Source organism: Watersipora subatra, chromosome 11 (genome assembly GCF_963576615.1).
Source record: "Watersipora subatra chromosome 11, tzWatSuba1.1, whole genome shotgun sequence".
NCBI lineage: Eukaryota > Metazoa > Bryozoa > Gymnolaemata > Cheilostomatida > Watersiporidae > Watersipora > Watersipora subatra.
Window position 1 is genome coordinate 28337164 of NC_088718.1, and position 19291 is coordinate 28356454.

Genomic DNA, 19291 nt, shown 5'->3' on the forward strand with positions numbered 1-19291 from the left:
GGTTGCTATATGTGTTAGGGCTGCATACACCCCGTAGCTGTAGAATACTTCACTCTGAGTGGCAGTGTGACTGCTTTCTCCGACAGTTTAAGTGGTGTGTCGAAATGTCACCTTGATGTAGCTAACTGTCAGTGTTACAGCTTGTTCCAGGAGTTAACGTGACAGCCTACTCTTAGTGTCAGTTTTATGAATTGCTACCCCCTAGTGAAACAGATTATAAAGAATTAATGGTTTCCGTTGTACGCTATACATTAAAAACTTTCAGGCAGTAACTAAAGTAAAACTACAAACTAACGAAGTACTTTGTACAACTAACTCATAGAAAGTACAAACTGAAGTAAACTTAGTTTAACTCATTGTACCCTGTTTTATGCTCGTATTCATGCATTGTTCTGGCTGGAATAAGGATGCATAATATTCGCTGAATGCTTTAGGTGTGGACCCACTCGGCAATCCATATGCAACTGCTGCAGGGCTGAAACAGCTGATTGACGATGAGCTGTGTGCCAGCTATACTTATCCCCAGGCTCCAGGTAATATATTCTACTGACATCCCCACCGATGCTCGGATTTCTTTCATTCTTTACGCAAATTGTTTCAAGACAAAAACTTATCAGCGCGTTTATTCGAGACAATTGTACTTAATTGTACTTAACACGAAGTCGGATTCTCAAGTTTCTAATGAGATAGATTGTGTCACATTTACTCGGAAAATGAAAGACTGCCAATTGAGCTCGACATTGCTTGAAATGGACCCGCTTATAAATAAGCCATAGCGAGCCTGCTCTCAGAACTCTTTTCCCACAATAGAATTTATTAACATGAAACATAGCGCTTATTATACTAAAGAATAGTCTACAGTTTTGCAAGGTGATAGAGTGGTGCAATTGGTAGATCATTGGTCCACCAGACTGGAGGTCATGAGTTCGAGACCCATTAAAGCAATGTTTTACAAAGCATTTTAATTACATCCTATATGTTTTCTTGTGAATGCTGGTTTCAAGATTACAAGATCATTCTTTTATAATATAGTGAAATGATTATCTGTAAAAGTGCCATCAAACCATATTTGTCAAATAATTATACAACAACTTTGTGTTCGTCTCAAGCTGGTTAACACTTTTTTAGCAAATTTATTATTGGTAAAATAAAATTGAGATTTTGAATTGCAACTGTGTTGAACACCTGACTTCCTGCTGGATAGATATATCCTGCGCTCCAGACCTTTTGATGGGCGACACTACTGACCACCTGTTTGGTGACTATAGTATATAGCCAATCTCTTGCTAGGTGACCACGTCTTGCAGCTAATCTCTTGCTAGGTGACCATGTCTCACAGCTAATCTCTTGCTAGGTGAACATGTCTCACAGCTAATCTCTTGCTAGGTGACTATGTCTCACAGCTAATATCTTGCTAGGTGACCATGTCTCACAGCTAATCTCTTGCTAGGTGACCGTGTCTCACAGCTAATCTCTTGCTAGGTGACCATTTTGTCTAACAGCTTGTCTAACACCAAATCTCTTCCTTGACAAGTTAACAACCTGACCACCTATTGGTTGACCAAGTAAAATACCTGATTTTGCTTGCTGAGTGACTATATTAAACAAATGATCTCCTTCCTGCTGACTATCTCACAAACTCGATTTCCTGCTAAGTGTCATGTTCAGGGTTGTGCTCACTTGATGATGACCTGATGATGACTTGCTGTACACTGAAAACTTTCCTATGTCTGCGCCCAAAGGCTTACATTTTTAATCACATTTAAAATTAACAGCTGATATACATTTTTAACGAAAACCGACGACATATAACATGCATATTTAAAGGACACATTTCTGAGTTCACCTTGAATTCTGTTTAGTACAGTCAAAACACCAACACAATAATTGTACTTCTTAGAAATCTCACAAAAAGTGAATTCTATTGTTCGCCTGTGCATGTAAACTTCTAACGGCAAATAAAAACATTTAAATTAAGTTGTTTGGAAAGTAAGTTTTTAAAGTATACATCCATAATCAGGAGCCAGACAAGTAAAACCATAAATGCTTTTCACTTGAATTGGTTAAAGTTTAATTTTTTGTTGTTGTTTATTATTAATAAAAATCTGTTGTATTAGTATTTAATAGCCCAGCCTCATCTGACATAACATATCATCTGATAAAATGGCATTAACAAACTGTACGCCAAAGTTTAAAGATCTCTATGAGCAAGCTCATGGAGACGTGAACCAATCATCTCATTGATTTCATTGACCTCATTGATCTCTGCAGTGCTGGGAAGATGCTTGCCGTCATTCCTATCTGAGATTGTGGATACAACACAGAACCTGGTTGGACAAGTGGCTGGGGCTAATGAATCAGAAATACGTGATGCTAGCAATAACACAGTTACGTTAGGAAATCTCATCGACGGTTCAGGGTGAGAAAACTACGATATTTGTCTGGATTTACTGAAAGAAGTTTAAATAAAGCTTAACACTGAAAGAAAAAATCTCTAATATTTATCTTTAAAGGTTGACTTGCAACAAAATTCACATTACAGTTATTTGGTATCAAAAGATTCACCATGTCTTACTCTGCTGTGTTGTAGGTACAAAATATGTGGAAATGTGATTACAAGTTCTTAAAAGCTCAAAAACAAACAGTTAATCGCAGCCACAAGAGACCGCCGTAGTTTGGATTCTCTTTCCAAAACGGCTCAAATGTGACGTAGCTGTGTTAGATGGTTTCTGTTTACATTTTCACACAACCTTATTCGTCGAAATATTTTCACAAATATAATTCATGCATTCAATAAAACCATGTCTATTGTTCTTACACATCTATTTTATCGTCATTGTAATGCTGTCACTTTTAGCACTCATATCTTATAACTTACCGTGAAAATTTGTTTAATTTTTTAACCTTAACTCGAAGGAGTACATATCATTGTCTGATAATCATGACAAGCCTGTTGATCACCTGTGATAATCGAAAAGTGCTGCAGAAATTATTTCCGAAGTATTGGGTCACGTGATCAGATTACAACTTGACGATTAGATCAAGCCGAAACAAAACTGTAAAGTAGCGAGCATCTATATTTGATACGGGGTCTTCGGTAAAACCCGAAGTGTTTGTCATAAGCTAGTGCTACGAGAAGTTTTATATTGAGCTTTTTATTGGCCTTTCAATTCACGTGAGAACATCATGTGACAAGACAATAACCAAACTGTAATGACTACGTCAGAGAAATAAACAGATTCCAATCTACGGCGGCTTTTCGTTTTTGAGCTTTTAAGAGCTTGTAATCACATTTCCACATATTTGGCACCTACAACACAACAGAGTAAGACATGGTGAATCTTTTGATACCAAATAACTGTAATGTGAATTTTGTTGCAAGTCAACCTTTAAGAAGTATGTTAAAGCTGTTGATTGCGTACAGTTGTGACCACAGCAGCCATAATCCATCTTGCCTTTTTAATGTTGATTGAAAGGTGAACTTACACACAGTTTTAGTATATTTTATCAGAAAGTATTGGTATTTTTTATCAATTGCGATTGGTTCTGAAGTTAGAGGTGATATGACTGCCAGGATGTTTCAAGATTAAAATCAACAGAACATGATCAAGGTTGAAACAATTATGATGTCTATAGTTGCAGCTAGTAGCGCTGCAACTTGAAAGCGATAGTCGATATCAACTATCGCAACGATAATAACTAGTGATGTCATTCTGCATGTTTTTTAATGGTTTTAACCGCGATCAAGTTTTATCAATTTTAATCTTGAAACATTCTGGCAATCAGATCACCTCAAACATCAAAAACAATCGCAAATGATAAAAAACACCGACACTTTCTAAAAACAATTCACAAAAAGTCTGTGCAAGTTCATCTTTAAATAAAATTTTTAAAATGAATATGAGGTGGGACAACTCCCTTCATTAAAATATTGTACATGCAACTTCTAGAGCTACAATGTGTAGAGAATCTAGAGAATCATGTGTAGGTTTTTAAAAAAATTACTTTTGCGTTGTTTAGAAAAGTGCATCTGGGCTGGCTAGAAAAGTATTTTTGGGTTGGCTGGAGAGGTATTTCTGTGCTGGCTAAGGAAGGTAAGTACAGGTTCCGGGATAACATTCAAAAGATAAAAAATAAGCCAGGGAAATAGAATTGGGGTTACAAAAATGTGTGCAAATATAAAAATACCTAATAGTAAGGCTAAATAAAAGTCTAGATTGTTTATTTTACTAGGTTTGTTACAAAACTGCTGGAAGCGAGAGATTACGGAGAGAAGATTCTAGGAGATCTTGAGAATTCAAAGTGGTTTATACTCGGGTATGTACACTAAATCCAAGTTATAGCCTGCTACTACAAAACTATGCTACTACGAAAAGCAGTTTTGAAGATCAATAATTAAAATTAATTAATTTTACCAGTTATTATTATTATTTTACTTATCACTCATCTAGCTCTACAATGATAAAGCAACTAACACACTGCTCAAAAAAGGTTCAAATCAAATGGTTATTATAATATTGGATTTTGATCAAGTGTTTAGCAAACAGCAAAGAACAATAACTTTGTGGTATGTATAGTTGTCCGCTCTATCCATGATAAGCGGTATGATAGACAGCAATTAGCAATTGCTTGTGGTGTATTTGCCTACTGAAACTTCTAATTGAATGCCACCTCTATTTGAACACCACCTCTATTTGACCACTACTATAGATGAATAGTTGAACAATAGAGCGCCATGGTGTTCAATGTAGGTTTTGCGGTAATTTGTATTTAAATTTAAGGTTGTCTGCTCTTTTTGTGATAATGTTTAAAATAAAAAAGATAACTTTGAAAAATAATCTTGTAGTAAATATTCCAAGTACTGTACTGTATATTGAAAGACAACTTAATAAGTTTTCTGCTCTTTTTTAATATAAGTTAGACTGTGAAGGAAGAAAATTTTTAGGTTCTTGTTTTGCAAAATTATTGTAATACAGATACACATTTGAGGACAGTTTACTAAAATCCACCTTACATGTAAATCTACTAAACAAATTGTTACTCTAATGAATGAGTAATAATTTCCTCGGAATTTACTTGTTATTGCAATGTTTTTTTGATATAAACTGTATTTGTGTTTCTCTAAGCTTATGATCTCTTGTAGAGGTATGATTCTGGCTATGATTGTTGCATTCATATGGATCGTGTTGATGAGATGGATTGCCGGAATTATCGTCTGGTTTACCATAGCCGCTTTCTTTGGACTTTTCGGTTTCTGTAAGTATACTGACAATCCAGCAATTAATCTCTCTATGCACACTACAATGATTGATATTATCAGTTGACACTATATACATGCGTGTAGAGGTTGGTTTGCCAATTGATACCAATACGTTTATTTTTTAGAGGTCTCCTAATCTTATTGGACAATGCATTTCTAGGTCTCCTAATCTCATTGGGTAACCCATTACTAGGTCTCTTAATCTCATTTGACAATCAATTCAATTGCTGAGTTTCTTTATCTGATTGGATGGACACTTCATTGCATATTTATCGTGAAAAACTTTGGCTAAATCTCTTAAAGTTTAGAGTTCATTATCACTGCTTGTAAATACGAGCCTGTGATTACATCCATGAGTTAAATTCTTTTTTAAAACACATAAATACGAGGCTGTGATTGCATCTACGAGTTAAATTCCTCTTTAAAACACACAAAACTGGCGATAGGCAGCGAGCTCGCTGTATGTGTATCATGACTGCATGTTTCTCAATAGTTAGGACAGCTAGTTCAATGCTCGACATATGTGACAAGTGTCAGCTGTCAGGTTTGCCAAGCATGACAAGTCTCATTCTGTAACTAACCTGTTTTAGTTATTCACCGATGACATTTAATTACAAGTGTCAGATTGGTGAAAATTTTAGTGTATGGAACTTGTGACTTCAAACGGCTTCATAAATTTGTTTGCTGTATTGTTTTTTTACTAGCATTACTTGACACCGAAAGGTTTCAAATTTATTATTTTACTTGCACCAGTCCAGTGTTGCTAGTTCAGTTTTAACTTTATCAACAATTTAATTGAGAACTTTAAATTAATTTTGCTTCATAGTGTACTGTGCGACTAAAATAAATATGGTTTTGACAGTGAAGCGCTTTATGACACCTGCTATACCTGTCAAAAATTACAAGTAACGTGATTAGGCACTTGTTTTAGGCTGCTATTACTCGTACGATACATATTACTCCATGAAGAATTTAAACACCACTGGAGAATTCATCTTTACAACCGACCTCACATATTACCTATCACTCAAGGAGACTTGGCTAGCATTTGGATGCACGTCAGCGACCATTCTCACCATTCTTCTCCTCATCATACTCTTCCTGAGGAAACGCATACTGCTTGCTATAGCCCTGATCAAAGAAGGAAGCAGGTTATATTCTTTGTTTTTGTGTTCTCATATGATTGTTAGACATGCTATTTCAAAACAATTAGTGTCAACTGAGTTCTGTCTGGTTTGAAAGGCTGGCAGAACACTTGTAAACAGCAGTAATGATCAAAATGATGTCTTAATATAACAATAATTAACCATTTATTAACAATTTGGTAATATACCGTACTATAAAACCTGTTTAGGCTAAAATATCTACACTCCTGAGCTATGACAGGATATAGCAGGTTACATATGTCATACTGTCCCGTACTGACATCTCTTGACAGGTTACGCATTGCATATTTTCCACCACTGGCAACATATAGTGGGTTACTTGTAGTTAACTTATACTCTCCAATATTGACATTACAAAACAGGTTACACATTTCATATTATCAATGACTGACAACATATGGCAGGTTATGTTTTTCAACTGGTCTAAAGATCTGACACTATGTTTAGAGTATAATAAATTTAAATCATTGGTCTTAAGGCATCAGTAATCTAGAATCTTGTTGTTTCTTTGCAGGGCGATTGGCATGATGATGTTTACTCTTATATGGCCAATATGGCCATTCCTTCTTGAGATCAGCCTTCTTGCCTATTGGGGTACAACATGCGTATATCTTGCCTCCTCTACCAAAAAAGTCTACCAAGCCACCAACTCATCGGTGCTAGATAGTAATGAAACATTTCACTTTCAAGGAACTACCTCTGCACCGGTAAGATGTCTTCTTCTTGGCAGTTGCTTGTGAGCTTCAACAAGTCAATGGGAACTCTGCTAGCAAAGTCCATGGCAGATTGGGCTGTAGTTTTATCAGCACTTTTATGCTTTTAGTTTAAATTTCAATTTCAATTTAGTTTGGATGTGAGTTTAATGTAGTTTTAAATTTAATTTAATTTTGGTTTTAAATTCATGTGTTAGTATCCATTAAACTGAAAAGTTTAAAATTCAATACCAATTTTAATATTAGATTGGAACTTGGAGTCATATTTGATTTTTAGTTTTAATTTGAGTTTAAATTTAATGTGGCGTTGTAGATTTAATTTGTGTTTTAAAATTAATTTTAATTTGGAATTTTGTCTGAACTTTAGTTGTTATTTAAGTCTTAATTTGTATTAAGGTTCTAAATTTAATTTGGACTTCCAGTTTTAATTTGAAGCTAAAATTTTCTCTGAATGCGAGTTATTATTTACTGCCAATAAAGTAATATAACATTTAGATTTCTATTTTAAACGAGTTTGAATTTAAGAATTGATTTAAATCTTTAACTATGCAGAAATCTAATATTAAAATTCAGTTTATTCAAACAAATTAAGTTTTTCTCATAGCTTCTATAAACTGGTAGTTACACAGAAAACGGCAGCAAAAAACGTAAAATTGATCCTGTTGTCACTCCCTAAGAGAGTGAGAAATTATGTTTTCTCCCAGAAACTGACAACCATGTATCCTGTCTCCTCCATTTTCCTACCAGCTCCAGCCAAATTACACGCATTCTTGTGATTACAGAGAGTACACGAAATCAGCAGAGTACCTTGGACAACCACTATAGTTCCATTTCTTGGACAACCACTATGGTTCCATTGTGTGTACCTTGGACAACCACTATGGTTTCATTCCTTGGACAACCACTATGGTTCCATTGTGTGTACCTTGGACAACCACTATGGTTCCATTCCTTGGACAACCACTATGGTTCCATTGTGTGTACCTTGGACAACCACTATGGTTCCATTCCTTAGACAACCACTATGGTTCCATTGTGTGTACCTTGGACAACCACTATGGTTCCATTCCTTGGACAACCACTATGGTTCCATTCCTTAGTAGCTTCCGAAATATGAAAGTGTAGAAAATGTTTAAAATGGAATAGCTTGCCTGGCATTTTCTTGAACATCATTCACAAGTGCCGGTTTCAATTTTTGGCAAGCATGAAACTTTGGTAAAAATTTGTGAATTTGTGTCTTGAGATTTTTGCCATTTCTCTTTGGCAGATGCCGCAAACTTGCAGATTAACCGCATAATGGAAACAGCGAATAGCTGAAAGTAATTGGCATCAGTCTAACTACGACTGAAGTTTTCACACGTTTTCACACAAGTGAATTGAGATTTGAATTATAAAATACTTGACCAATCAATTTACAGTTTAATGCTCAGGAAACTTTTAAAATCAATTGAAAACAAATGAATATGTTTATTGAAATGAACGAGTATTATAATTTCAATTATACGGTGTAATTATGAGATAGCTTAAAATTAAAATGTCTTTTTGTTATTAATTCATAGATTAAGTATTGATTGGACGAACTAAGGCAATAGCACATCATTAGAAAATTAAGAATGTTTTTTACACATGAATATTACTAAATATCAACTAATATGTGTCTTTTTAGTCTGGTTTTGGTTTAACATGAAAAATAAATTTGTATTCATTGACAAAATTTACCAAATTTAACATGATTTTTAAACATATGTATACATGTAACTGCATGAAAGCAAATTGGAGTCGTTGAAGTATTAGTATCATCTTAATATTTAATTGGCTTAATAGGATAGGATAAAATGGGTGCCCAATAAATAGCTTACAAGTATATTTTTTTCAGAATACTTTTGCTGGCAGACTGTCTACAAAATATTGTTCTCGAATATGTGCAGTCTGCGGTTTTCTGAGATACTAAAGAAAGTGGTTTTATGCCATAAATAGAAAATTTCAGAAAAGTATTACTATTACACTAAGAAAAATTACTAAAGAAAAAAATATGAGAATTGAAAAAAAGAAAAAACTAATTAAAAAGTAGTAGTAAGTAATAGAATAAATTACTAGGTGGTCCTGTATTTGGGGTGACCACTGTAATTAGGGTGACCACTGTAATTAGGGTGACCACTGTAATTAGGGTGACCACTGTAATTAGGGTCACAACTGTAATTTGGGTCATCACTGTAATTAGGATCACCACGGTATTACACAGGACATAAACTTTACAAATATTACTATACAATTTTAAATTAAAAGTGATTGCTTGAACAGTGAGATTTATTTTAAAATTTGAAGTGCTTTGAGAAATTTCAACGAGCTATCAAGTTTTGTACAGGTAGTAAGTAGCTTTATAAAAATGCTATTCACAGATGGTGACCTTGCTTGCTCTGTAAAAAAAAAAAAAGAGGTATTCAAGAGAAATATTCAAGCTATTAATCCAACTCACATTTTATTGTTGTTGTAGGTTGACATTCTTGCTATACCATGTGACGCAGCTGGAGTGAATTCTACTTTGGGAGTTGTCTGCTCTTTTGTAGAAAATGACATACTATCCTATACAATATACTTGCAGGTAATGCTAGTAGACTAAAGCTAAAAAATTAAGTATTGCAAAAAACTTCAACATCTTTTTTATGCAGAAAAGCCAAAAGGTGTTCTTTTTTAGTAGTTTAGCATAATAAAACTTGAGTGGTTAAGCATTATGACCTCAATTTTTCTGACCTGCTAGTCAGAGAATCTGTCATTGTTTGATTCAAGGAGCTTCTGATTGGCTAACAGTGTATTCAGAAGACATGTATTATTTACTAACAGGTCTGTCAACAAAGTAATTAAATATCTAGATTTACTAAAGCAACAGTTTGTGCTATTTTAAAACTTAATTCATTTGCTATTTGTTAGTTGCGAGCATCAACAGGAAACCAGTTGTTTTTAAATTTTATCGTATATCTTGCTTTCATATTGATCTCAAATTCAATCAGTTCTGACTCAGTGATAGAGATAAATATCTCTATGTTGAAATCCATAGAGCACTACACGGTTGTAGAAGTCTCATTTCGATATTAATGTGAACCCAACATATTCTAAATTGGTTCCCAATAAATTTTGCATACTCAGTCTAACATGTTAGCATTTCTAGGTTCAATGAGTAAGGGAAAGAAGTAAAAGAAAAGTTGCTGAACCTATAGCCTCAGAAACACTTATTGACTCTTTCAGATCTACATGCTGTTTATGTTCTTCTGGGTGATGAACTGGATCATAGGCTTTGGTCAGATGGTTCTTGCTGGAGCATTCGCATCCTACTATTGGGCATTTGATAAGAAGGAGCACATGCCAGTGTTTCCTATTCTGGGTTCAGTTGGCCGAACTCTTTTGTAAGTAACCCAGGCTTGATCAGCAATGACAAGTTAATTAACTGGCTTTATATATTGCTAGACTTATCTTTTAAAGCACTATGTAATCTATATATATAAATATGTAATATATATATATAAATATGTAATCTATATATATAAATATGTAATATATATATAAATATGTAATCTATATATATAAATATGTAATATATATATATAAATATGTAATCTATATATATAAATATGTAATCTATATATATATATATAAATATGTAATCTATATATATAAATTTAAGTATTTGTCGTTTGTTAACCGCGTGTCCAGTTATAGCAATAAAGCTTTTAATCTGCTATGCAACACAACCTGCTTGGCATACTATGGGATAATTGTAAACGTACTTATTACACCTGCCAATATTTAATGACGATTGGTTAAATGGGCACGCTTCATGCCTTAGTTAGCATGCTTGAACTAATTTACAAGAAATATGAACTAGGAAAAAATACGTGCCCAGATTTCCTCAAAATGCAATAAATATATGTATATATAGCATTAACTTAGTTGAACATGTAGCACACTCAGAAATAAACAAAAGCCTTTATTTAAAAGTTAAAATGCCATATATTCTATAAACTGATTAGAATTTATTTTTTTCTGTAAAAGACCTTTTTTGTTACCCACGCAACGCCGTGCGTTCACCTAGTATTTAAATAAACGTTGAACTCTGTATAGTGGTCTTGCTATAAGTAGTTTTTAGTATAAAATGTTCTAATATTCTATTTGAACACACCCCTTAGGGGTGCCCACACCCATAAAAATACAAATCCTGAATATTAATTCTACATATTCAGGATTTTTATTTTGTTTTCTCAGTTCCTATTAATTGTATCGTTAACGAATCATCTTTTATTGTAATCGTAGCAAAACCAACTTAATTTAGCTATTACTTGCTAATTATTTTCTATTTACAACTAAACCTTCTTATAGGCGTTTTAATTTATTAATTTATTTGACCTGCATGAAACATTTTCCTCATGATATGAAGTTTAAATGTTGTTTGACAAACTTTGAAAACCTTTACAGTTGACAATGCCGGGTAGCACAGCTGGCCATTTAAGGTTTCTTACTGGTAATTAGTTTATTTGACTTTACCTACATACATGTTTAGGTAACATAATTTTAATGCTCGTATTTATTAAGGAGTTATGGTTGGGTTTTGGGTTGTAGAACATTGAGTTTAATATATATGTTTGTTTGTACTTATACAGATTGGACTGTAGTATAAAGGTTTAACTGTAATATAGAGATTTGCCTGTAGTATAAAGGTTTTGCTGTATTATTATAGATGTGTGACTGTACTATCTATAGATAATTGACTAAAGGTAGTAGTATAGTATAAAGGTTTGACTGTAGTATGAAGGCTTGACTGTACCTTTAAGGTTTGACTGTAGTATAAAAGTTGTATGTTACTATAGATGTTTGACTGTACTATAGATGTTTATTTGTACTATAGATGTTTATCTGTACTATAGATGTTTATTTGTACTATAGATGTTTATCTGTACTATAGATGTTTATCTGTTCTATAGGTGCTTATCTGTGCTATGAATGTTTATCTGTACTATAGATGTCTGGCTGTATTATAGATGTTTGACTGTACTATGCAGAAACTAGCTAATGCATAGAAATTATAGTACTAAATCAGTAGTTCTCAACCAGGGTTTGGTGAGTCAGTGTCAGAGGTTCAGTTGAGGCCTCTCAAAAGCAACAGCAGAAGTCTCACGGATTTGTATGATCATGTTTTTTGTAAAAAGATTGATAATTTGTTGTGAGCTCATGGATTATATTGGTTTTGATCTCAGAACACAATGCTGTTAATACACAGTTCATTTTGTGCCCTAGTAAAACATTTACTATGTCCTAAATGGGAAAAGTTTCTTTTTTATTTTTCAATAAAGAAGGGTTCGATGAAAGCTCATCAGAAACTGGCAGGGTTCAGTAGGCTTACAACCAACGAGGAATAAGATTGACATGTGCGATTGATAACAAGACTCTAATTTAGCTGAAATAGAAATGAGTAGATTTTCTTTTTTTGTTCTTTGTGCACTCAGTCGTCACTTGATGTGAGGCCATAGAAGTCAATTGCTAACATCAAGGGGTACTTGTCTAGGTTATCAGTCGTCACTTGATGTGAGGCCATAGAAGTCAATTGCTAACATCAAGGGGTACTTGTCTAGGTTATCAGTCGTCACTCGATGTGAGGCCATAGAAGTCAATTGCTAACATCAAGGGGTACTTGTCTAGGTTGTAAGTTTCATGGTGTCACAGCATCCCTAAACACAGAATCTATTTCATTTAGTTCAACGCATACTAAGAATAGTAAGGAAATTATTTATGATCTTTTATAGGTACCACACAGGTTCAATAGCCTTTGGCGCTCTTATCATAGCAATTATACAGATTATCAGGGTCGGTCTCGAGTATCTTGATGCCAAACTCAAAGGAGCCGAAAATCCTGTGGCTAAGTTTTTGCTGAAGTGCTTAAAATGCTGCTTCTGGTGCTTGGAGAAGTTCATGAAAATGATAAACAAGAATGCTTACATACTGGTAAGTCCTATCTCTATATTATACTACTACTTACCTGTATATTCTTCCTCTACTTGCCTGTATATGTTTTCTCTACTTATCTGTATATTCTTTCTCTACTTATCTGTATATTTTTCCTCTACTTATCTGTCCTTACTTATTCTCTTTATCAGTTGATAAATCTACTCTTTATTAGTGCATCCTGTCTAAACATTCAGGTCCTATTTTACTAGTACCTGCCTCGATTCCTATGCTAGCTACATGTATATATAATTCATTTTACTGATCATATATGATTGATTTTAAGGGAGATGTACATCGGCTTCAATAAAATATACATAATCTTATTTTTCATGATTATGTATAAACACTCTTTGACTAGCTGTACACGCTCTCTTGCACTAGTTGTTCTCTATTTTGAAGGCAATAACTTACTATAAGTGTAAGTAAGAATAACTTACTATAAATGTATATATTACCAACTGTATTCAATAAAGAAACAAACTGTTAAGATAAAAATAAGAAGGGAGTAGGTGTTGTTAGCAAGTTCACCACTTGATCAGTGATACGAACTAGCAACATGCTAGTAGTATTTGTTAGTAATAAACTGATCTTGAAGACACACGCAACTGGAATCTTAAACTGCTAAGATGTTCAGTATAACCACTCCTTGTTAGCCTGTTTTAATTTGTTGTTTTGTTGTATGTAACTTTCTGTTTTGGTAAATTTACTTCTGCAATGTTTTGTAAGCTACAATTTTTAGAGCATGGTGTTGTCAGACTGATACCTCCAGATCTGCTATACGTTTAAACTTTTAAAATTTCTGAATGTAAAGTCATGAAATACAAAATTATCTGCATTTTTTTGTAGATTGCGATCTATGGAAAAAACTTCTGCACTGCTGCTAAAGATGCATTCTTCTTAATTATGAGAAATATTGTAAGGTAAGTCACTGACCTTTTTGTAAGGTAAGTCACTGACCTCTTTATAAAGTAAATCATTGACCTCTTTGTAAGCTAAGTCACTGATATCTTTGTAAGGTAAATCACTGACCTCTTTGTAAGGTAAGTCACTGATATCTTTGTAAGGTAAATTGTTGATCTTTTTAAAAAGTAAGTCATTTTGTACTTTATATATAGCCATGCTTTAGTAAATATTCTGCCTATTTGAACTACTTTGAGTTGTGGCATTGACGCGTTCCTCAAGTGATTCCATTTTTTGCAATGTTTACTGTTTCACCAGCTGTTATTAACTCTTCGGCAGCTCAGGTGCGAAATTCCAGAAATCATCACACATACATATGAGAGAGATGTCATTTCTCAAACATATGTGTGATATCATCTCTTTCATGCATATGAGTGATGTCATTTCTCTTGTATGAGAGAAGTGCTCTATCCCATAGGCATGATGTCATCTCTCTAATATGTGTGATGTCATCTCTTTCATATGCCTGATGTCATCTCTTTAATATGTGTGATGCCATCTCTCAAATGCGTGATGTCATCTCTTGCATGCGTAATTTCATCTTTTGCATGCGTAATGTCATCTCTCACTCGCATGTGTGATGCCATTTATCTTGCAATCGCTATGTCATTTCTGTTTTCTTCTACAGGGTAGCGGTCATAGACAAAGTGACAGACTTCCTCATGTTTATTTCAAAGCTTGTAATCGTTGGTACAATGAGTAAGTAATTACCTCTTCTTCACACCATTCTGTGATTTGAAGACTTGTGTTAAGAGATGGCATGGCACATGTAAGCACCAGTTACTAGCTGTCAAAGTCATGTAGCTTTGCAACTGTTGTATACATTTCTATTGTTAATAATGAACAAGTTGATATTATGGGAAGCAGCTTAACTGCAACGAGATGTCCATGAAAACTATCACTATTGTTGTTGTGGTTCCAGCCTAAACAGAAATGATAAAAAGCAATCTCTGCCTAATTTTGTGTGAATTTATTTTTTATAATTCAAAATAAATACCTTAAAATCAGTTTTGTCAGCATTTAAAAATTGAAAGGCATTTGTAATAGGAATGGCTTCTTAAATGAGTATATGAGATATTCATGATGATAAAATGTGTATCTAAAACAGGTAATATAATAAAGCTCTTCCTTATTCTTAGAGGTTTTCTCTCAACTACTCTACTTATGCCAAGTCAACTATGTATGAAAAACTAATTGTTGTAATAACTACTGTAGATGATGTTCAAAAGTTAAAAAAAATCTTTTTAATTTGCAAAAAAGTATTTTTGATGCACACTGCAATTTTGATGCAGTCTGCTTTGCGTCAAATTTTGTGTGTCTGATTGTTTTTTAGCGGGTTTCTCACCATGAAAAAGTAACTCCAAACATTTAACATGAAGCTGATATTCTTATTTATGATGCTGTCAATGTAGCCGCAATTGTATAGGAATACAATATGTGTTTAATTTATGATTAATGCTGTCCTTTGTCTTTTATTATATTGGCTGCAAATATGAAACTTTGACCCCGTTAGAGGGCACTGCTTGCTTTGTTGTGTTGACATGCCAATGAAATCATGAGCTCAGGGCGTTTTGCATAGTTTTACTTTGTGTTGTAACACTTTCAGTCTCAGTGGTTAAGCGTTTTATCAACCTAATCATCTCAGCTTGTAGTTTTATAAACAGCCAAGATGATCATTATTTTGATGCTTCAAGAGAATTCGCATCATTCATCAAAATGCTCTAAGTCTCTAAGTCTTCAGGTCTGATTGTAAACCACATTATTGCCAAATCTGAAAACAATAGATCGGATTTATATCTTAGTGACTGAGTCAATGTGTAATTTTGATGATTGCGACAATCGATATTCTCAGGCACACCATCACTAAAACCATGGTAACCAGGTAACAACTATAAAACAATAAAATAATTAATTGTTATTGATGTAACTGAGTCATTATTAGCACTTGTTCTAATAATAACTTTGGCTAAAAAATGCTCATTAGCATTTGTGGGCACCGTGGTATTTTTTAACTCTTGTACTATTGTGGCGCTCTATTAGAGGTGGCATTCAATTAGAGGTTTTACGGTATATACACAAGATACCACAAGGTATATATATATTTATATATGTGTATATGTAAATATGTATATATACATACATACATATATATATATATATATATATATGTGTGTGTTTATATGTATTTTATAAAACTTATAAATATATATTTATAAATTTTATATATACAGTCAAACATGGATAACTCGCCCTCGGAAAGCTCGAACACATGGTTAACTCGAATGGTTTCTTTGTTCCGTTCCCACGTAATGATAAATGGCTTTAGATAACTCGACCTCAACTCTGTTAACTCGGACGGTTTTTTGCCAACGGCTACCAAGACAGTTGTTATCACTTTAGAAAATCACTTTATTCTAAGCCATAGATGTAAACCTCGACTTTTCGTAACTTATAGGCGTCGTTATTACCACCATCGGCAAAATATTTTGGTCAACAACTTTTCTAAAGGTTTGGTGAAATTTGATTTTTACCAAAAATCCGCTTAGCGATGGTCCCTCGAAAGCAAAAAAAGTGAGGTAACCTTCGCATAAACTTCAAGAACAATCGGCAAAATTGATCTTGGTTAAAACGCTCAAAAGAAAAAGATGTCGTTTCTTCTGAGCATTTCAACAACGATCAAGTTTTGCCAATTTTAATCTAAAAAAACGTCCTGGCAATAACCTCACTCCAAACAACAAACCAATCTCAAGTGATAAAAAAATCTCTATACTATTTGATAAAAAAGTTTCAAACTTTACATTAGAAGCATGAAATAGTCATTTAATTCTAAACAAGCCATTTATGCTTTTGATTTATATTATAGTTTGTATATATACATGTATCTACTAATAAATAAATAAATACATAGACTTGTGACAGTGCTCTGATATCTTGAACGCTCTGATAACTCAAACACTTTCGCTCGGTCCCGTGAAGTTCGAGTTATCCATGTTTGACTGTATATGCATTTATATATAAATTTATATATATACATATATATCTTTATATATATTACAATGTAATATTATGTGCCTAACTCACTTTAAAAATTTTGCTGCAACTGTGATATATTTTAGGTAAACTAATGCATTTATGAAAGAAGACAAACTAGACATTAATTCATCTTACAAACAAATTCAAAAGTATTTTATTAGAATGGCTGAGCAACTTTCAATTCTTGACTTGAGAGCAACTTAAAATTCTCTCTTCAACTTAGCAAGAAATTTTCATAGGTGAACAATTTCAAAAAAGGTCTATCTGTGAGTAAGACATAAAAATAGAGGACAACTCAGCTATCTATTTCTTAAACAGCATCAAAAATAAAAAGCATTTGATAACCTAATAAAAAATACAAAGAATTGACTTATAAGAAATGAAAGGCATAACATGTTTTATACCTGTTGAGACTGAAAGTGTTAAAGATTCCATATCATTTATATGCTATATTATTTGCAAAATGCCAATTGGGTTAATGTCAGCTTATATTGCTGCGTGTGCTGTGCTTTTTGGTTTCTTCTGCCGCTATAGCAGAGCTGTTAGGTGGCCAATGTGTTGCTAAGGGGGTTTGTCGTTGTGTTGCTAAGGGGGTTTGTCATTGTGTTGCAGCAATTCTTAGCTTCTTTTTTTTTGATGGGACCTTCGGAACTTACTTTTCTGTCTTGCAAACTTACCAACCTGAATTGACATACCACTTCATACCTACCATTGTAAGTACATCGGTTATCTACATTAGTTTGGTAGTAGAGTTCTTAGGAAGTTGATAAAAGCTATGGCGATATCGGCTTACACTAAATTATGAATTCTGAAGATCAGATGGAGATTACTTCTAGACACAACTGATAATTGTTTCAAAAAGAATTTAAATGAAAATATATTGACCCTTGTAACTGTAACTTTTATGACATGAAGGATTAGTAGTTAAAATACAGTTAGTTCTTTGCCATTATATTTCCTGAGAGCTTACACCGTGAGCAGCCTGATCAGACCTGACTTTGAAAACTAGAACGTATATAGTTGCCATTGACATAGAAGCTATAACCTGGAGCAGGTCATTGACTTAAAAGGTTGGCATCTACGTTAATGGTTGAAGTTGTACAAATTGAACGAGAAATGAAAAGGCTAAATTTGAATCAGTAATGCAGACATAACATGTTGATACTTACATAAGCTCCACCGACTCGAAGGCTACTACCAGTAGCGGTGTAAGAGATAGAAAACAACTCCTCACCAAAGGAGCGTATATAAACGTTTCAGACACTCTAGGTAGTATAGATATTAAATTAAAAAAACAAAAAAAGATATTTTATGTAAATTAATCTGCTAAGAAACGTCAAAGTCGATATAACATGTCCTGGAGTAATAGCAAAGTGGAGGGATAAACTTTTAAATATTGTGCTTGCAACTCCACATTTACTTATTAAATTGAAAAACTGCTGCTAAATACTATCTAACAATTAACTAAAATAACCAGTATTGAAACTTACTGCAGTAATATGTTCTTACAATATATATACACTATATATACTACTATATAGTAGTCTAGTATGCATATATACTAGTATATATGCATACTAGACAAAATTAAAATTTGTTAAAGGTTGTAAGCAATTTGTTGTTCATATCATGTAAGTTGAAATGAGTTGAAAATGTGTAACTGTCATGTGAACAACGAGGACAAAAACCATGAAAGATCTTGAAAGCTTTAACTGATGTAAAATAAATATTTAGCATAAACAGAGTTAGAAAATGCTAAGATTTGAAAAATGGAAACATCATTCTTTGGAATAAGATATGTTGTAATACGATATGGATTTGCATTTACAATATTTAATTTGAAGGTGATATTCATGGATAGAGTACAAGGATCTTAGAATGTGGCCTATCCTTACTTTGCTGTAGTGTGACTTCCTTTGCCCTAAGACTATATTAATTTATTTTTTTATGTTTTAACATGATATTAATGTAGTGCTTAATAAGTTTACTTATATGTAATAGCTATACTATTGTCATTAATGTAATAATCCTTATTATTAGTATTATTATTATTATGTTCGTTGTCTCAGCAGCGCTTAATTCCGCACCACTTCTTGCTAGCCCCCTTGCTTCTGTCTTTTTGTGGGTTATGTGCTCTTTCCATCTTCTGCATTTAATGAGTCTAT

The 19291-nt window shown here is 33.4% G+C and overlaps 1 protein-coding gene across 3 annotated transcripts in view; it reads left to right on the forward strand.

The window, feature by feature from the left end:
* LOC137408716 (choline transporter-like protein 2) overlaps positions 1–19291 on the forward strand; it is a 45696-nt gene that overhangs the window by 20843 nt on the left and 5562 nt on the right. For 2 of the 3 annotated variants that reach the window (XR_010980120.1, XM_068095293.1), the window contains exons 7-18: positions 435–533; positions 2272–2419; positions 4234–4317; positions 5144–5256; positions 6192–6411; positions 6941–7133; positions 9634–9741; positions 10383–10540; positions 12932–13130; positions 13980–14053; positions 14722–14792; positions 17739–17839. Coding sequence is in view for 2 of the 3 variants with exons in the window: in XM_068095293.1 (XP_067951394.1) it covers positions 435–533; positions 2272–2419; positions 4234–4317; positions 5144–5256; positions 6192–6411; positions 6941–7133; positions 9634–9741; positions 10383–10540; positions 12932–13130; positions 13980–14053; positions 14722–14792; positions 17739–17839 (1568 nt within the window). In the remaining variant the exon portion in view is untranslated. The remainder of the gene's footprint in view (positions 1–434; positions 534–2271; positions 2420–4233; positions 4318–5143; positions 5257–6191; positions 6412–6940; positions 7134–9633; positions 9742–10382; positions 10541–12931; positions 13131–13979; positions 14054–14721; positions 14793–17738; positions 17840–19291) is intronic. The other variant, XM_068095292.1, reaches the window with a different exon arrangement.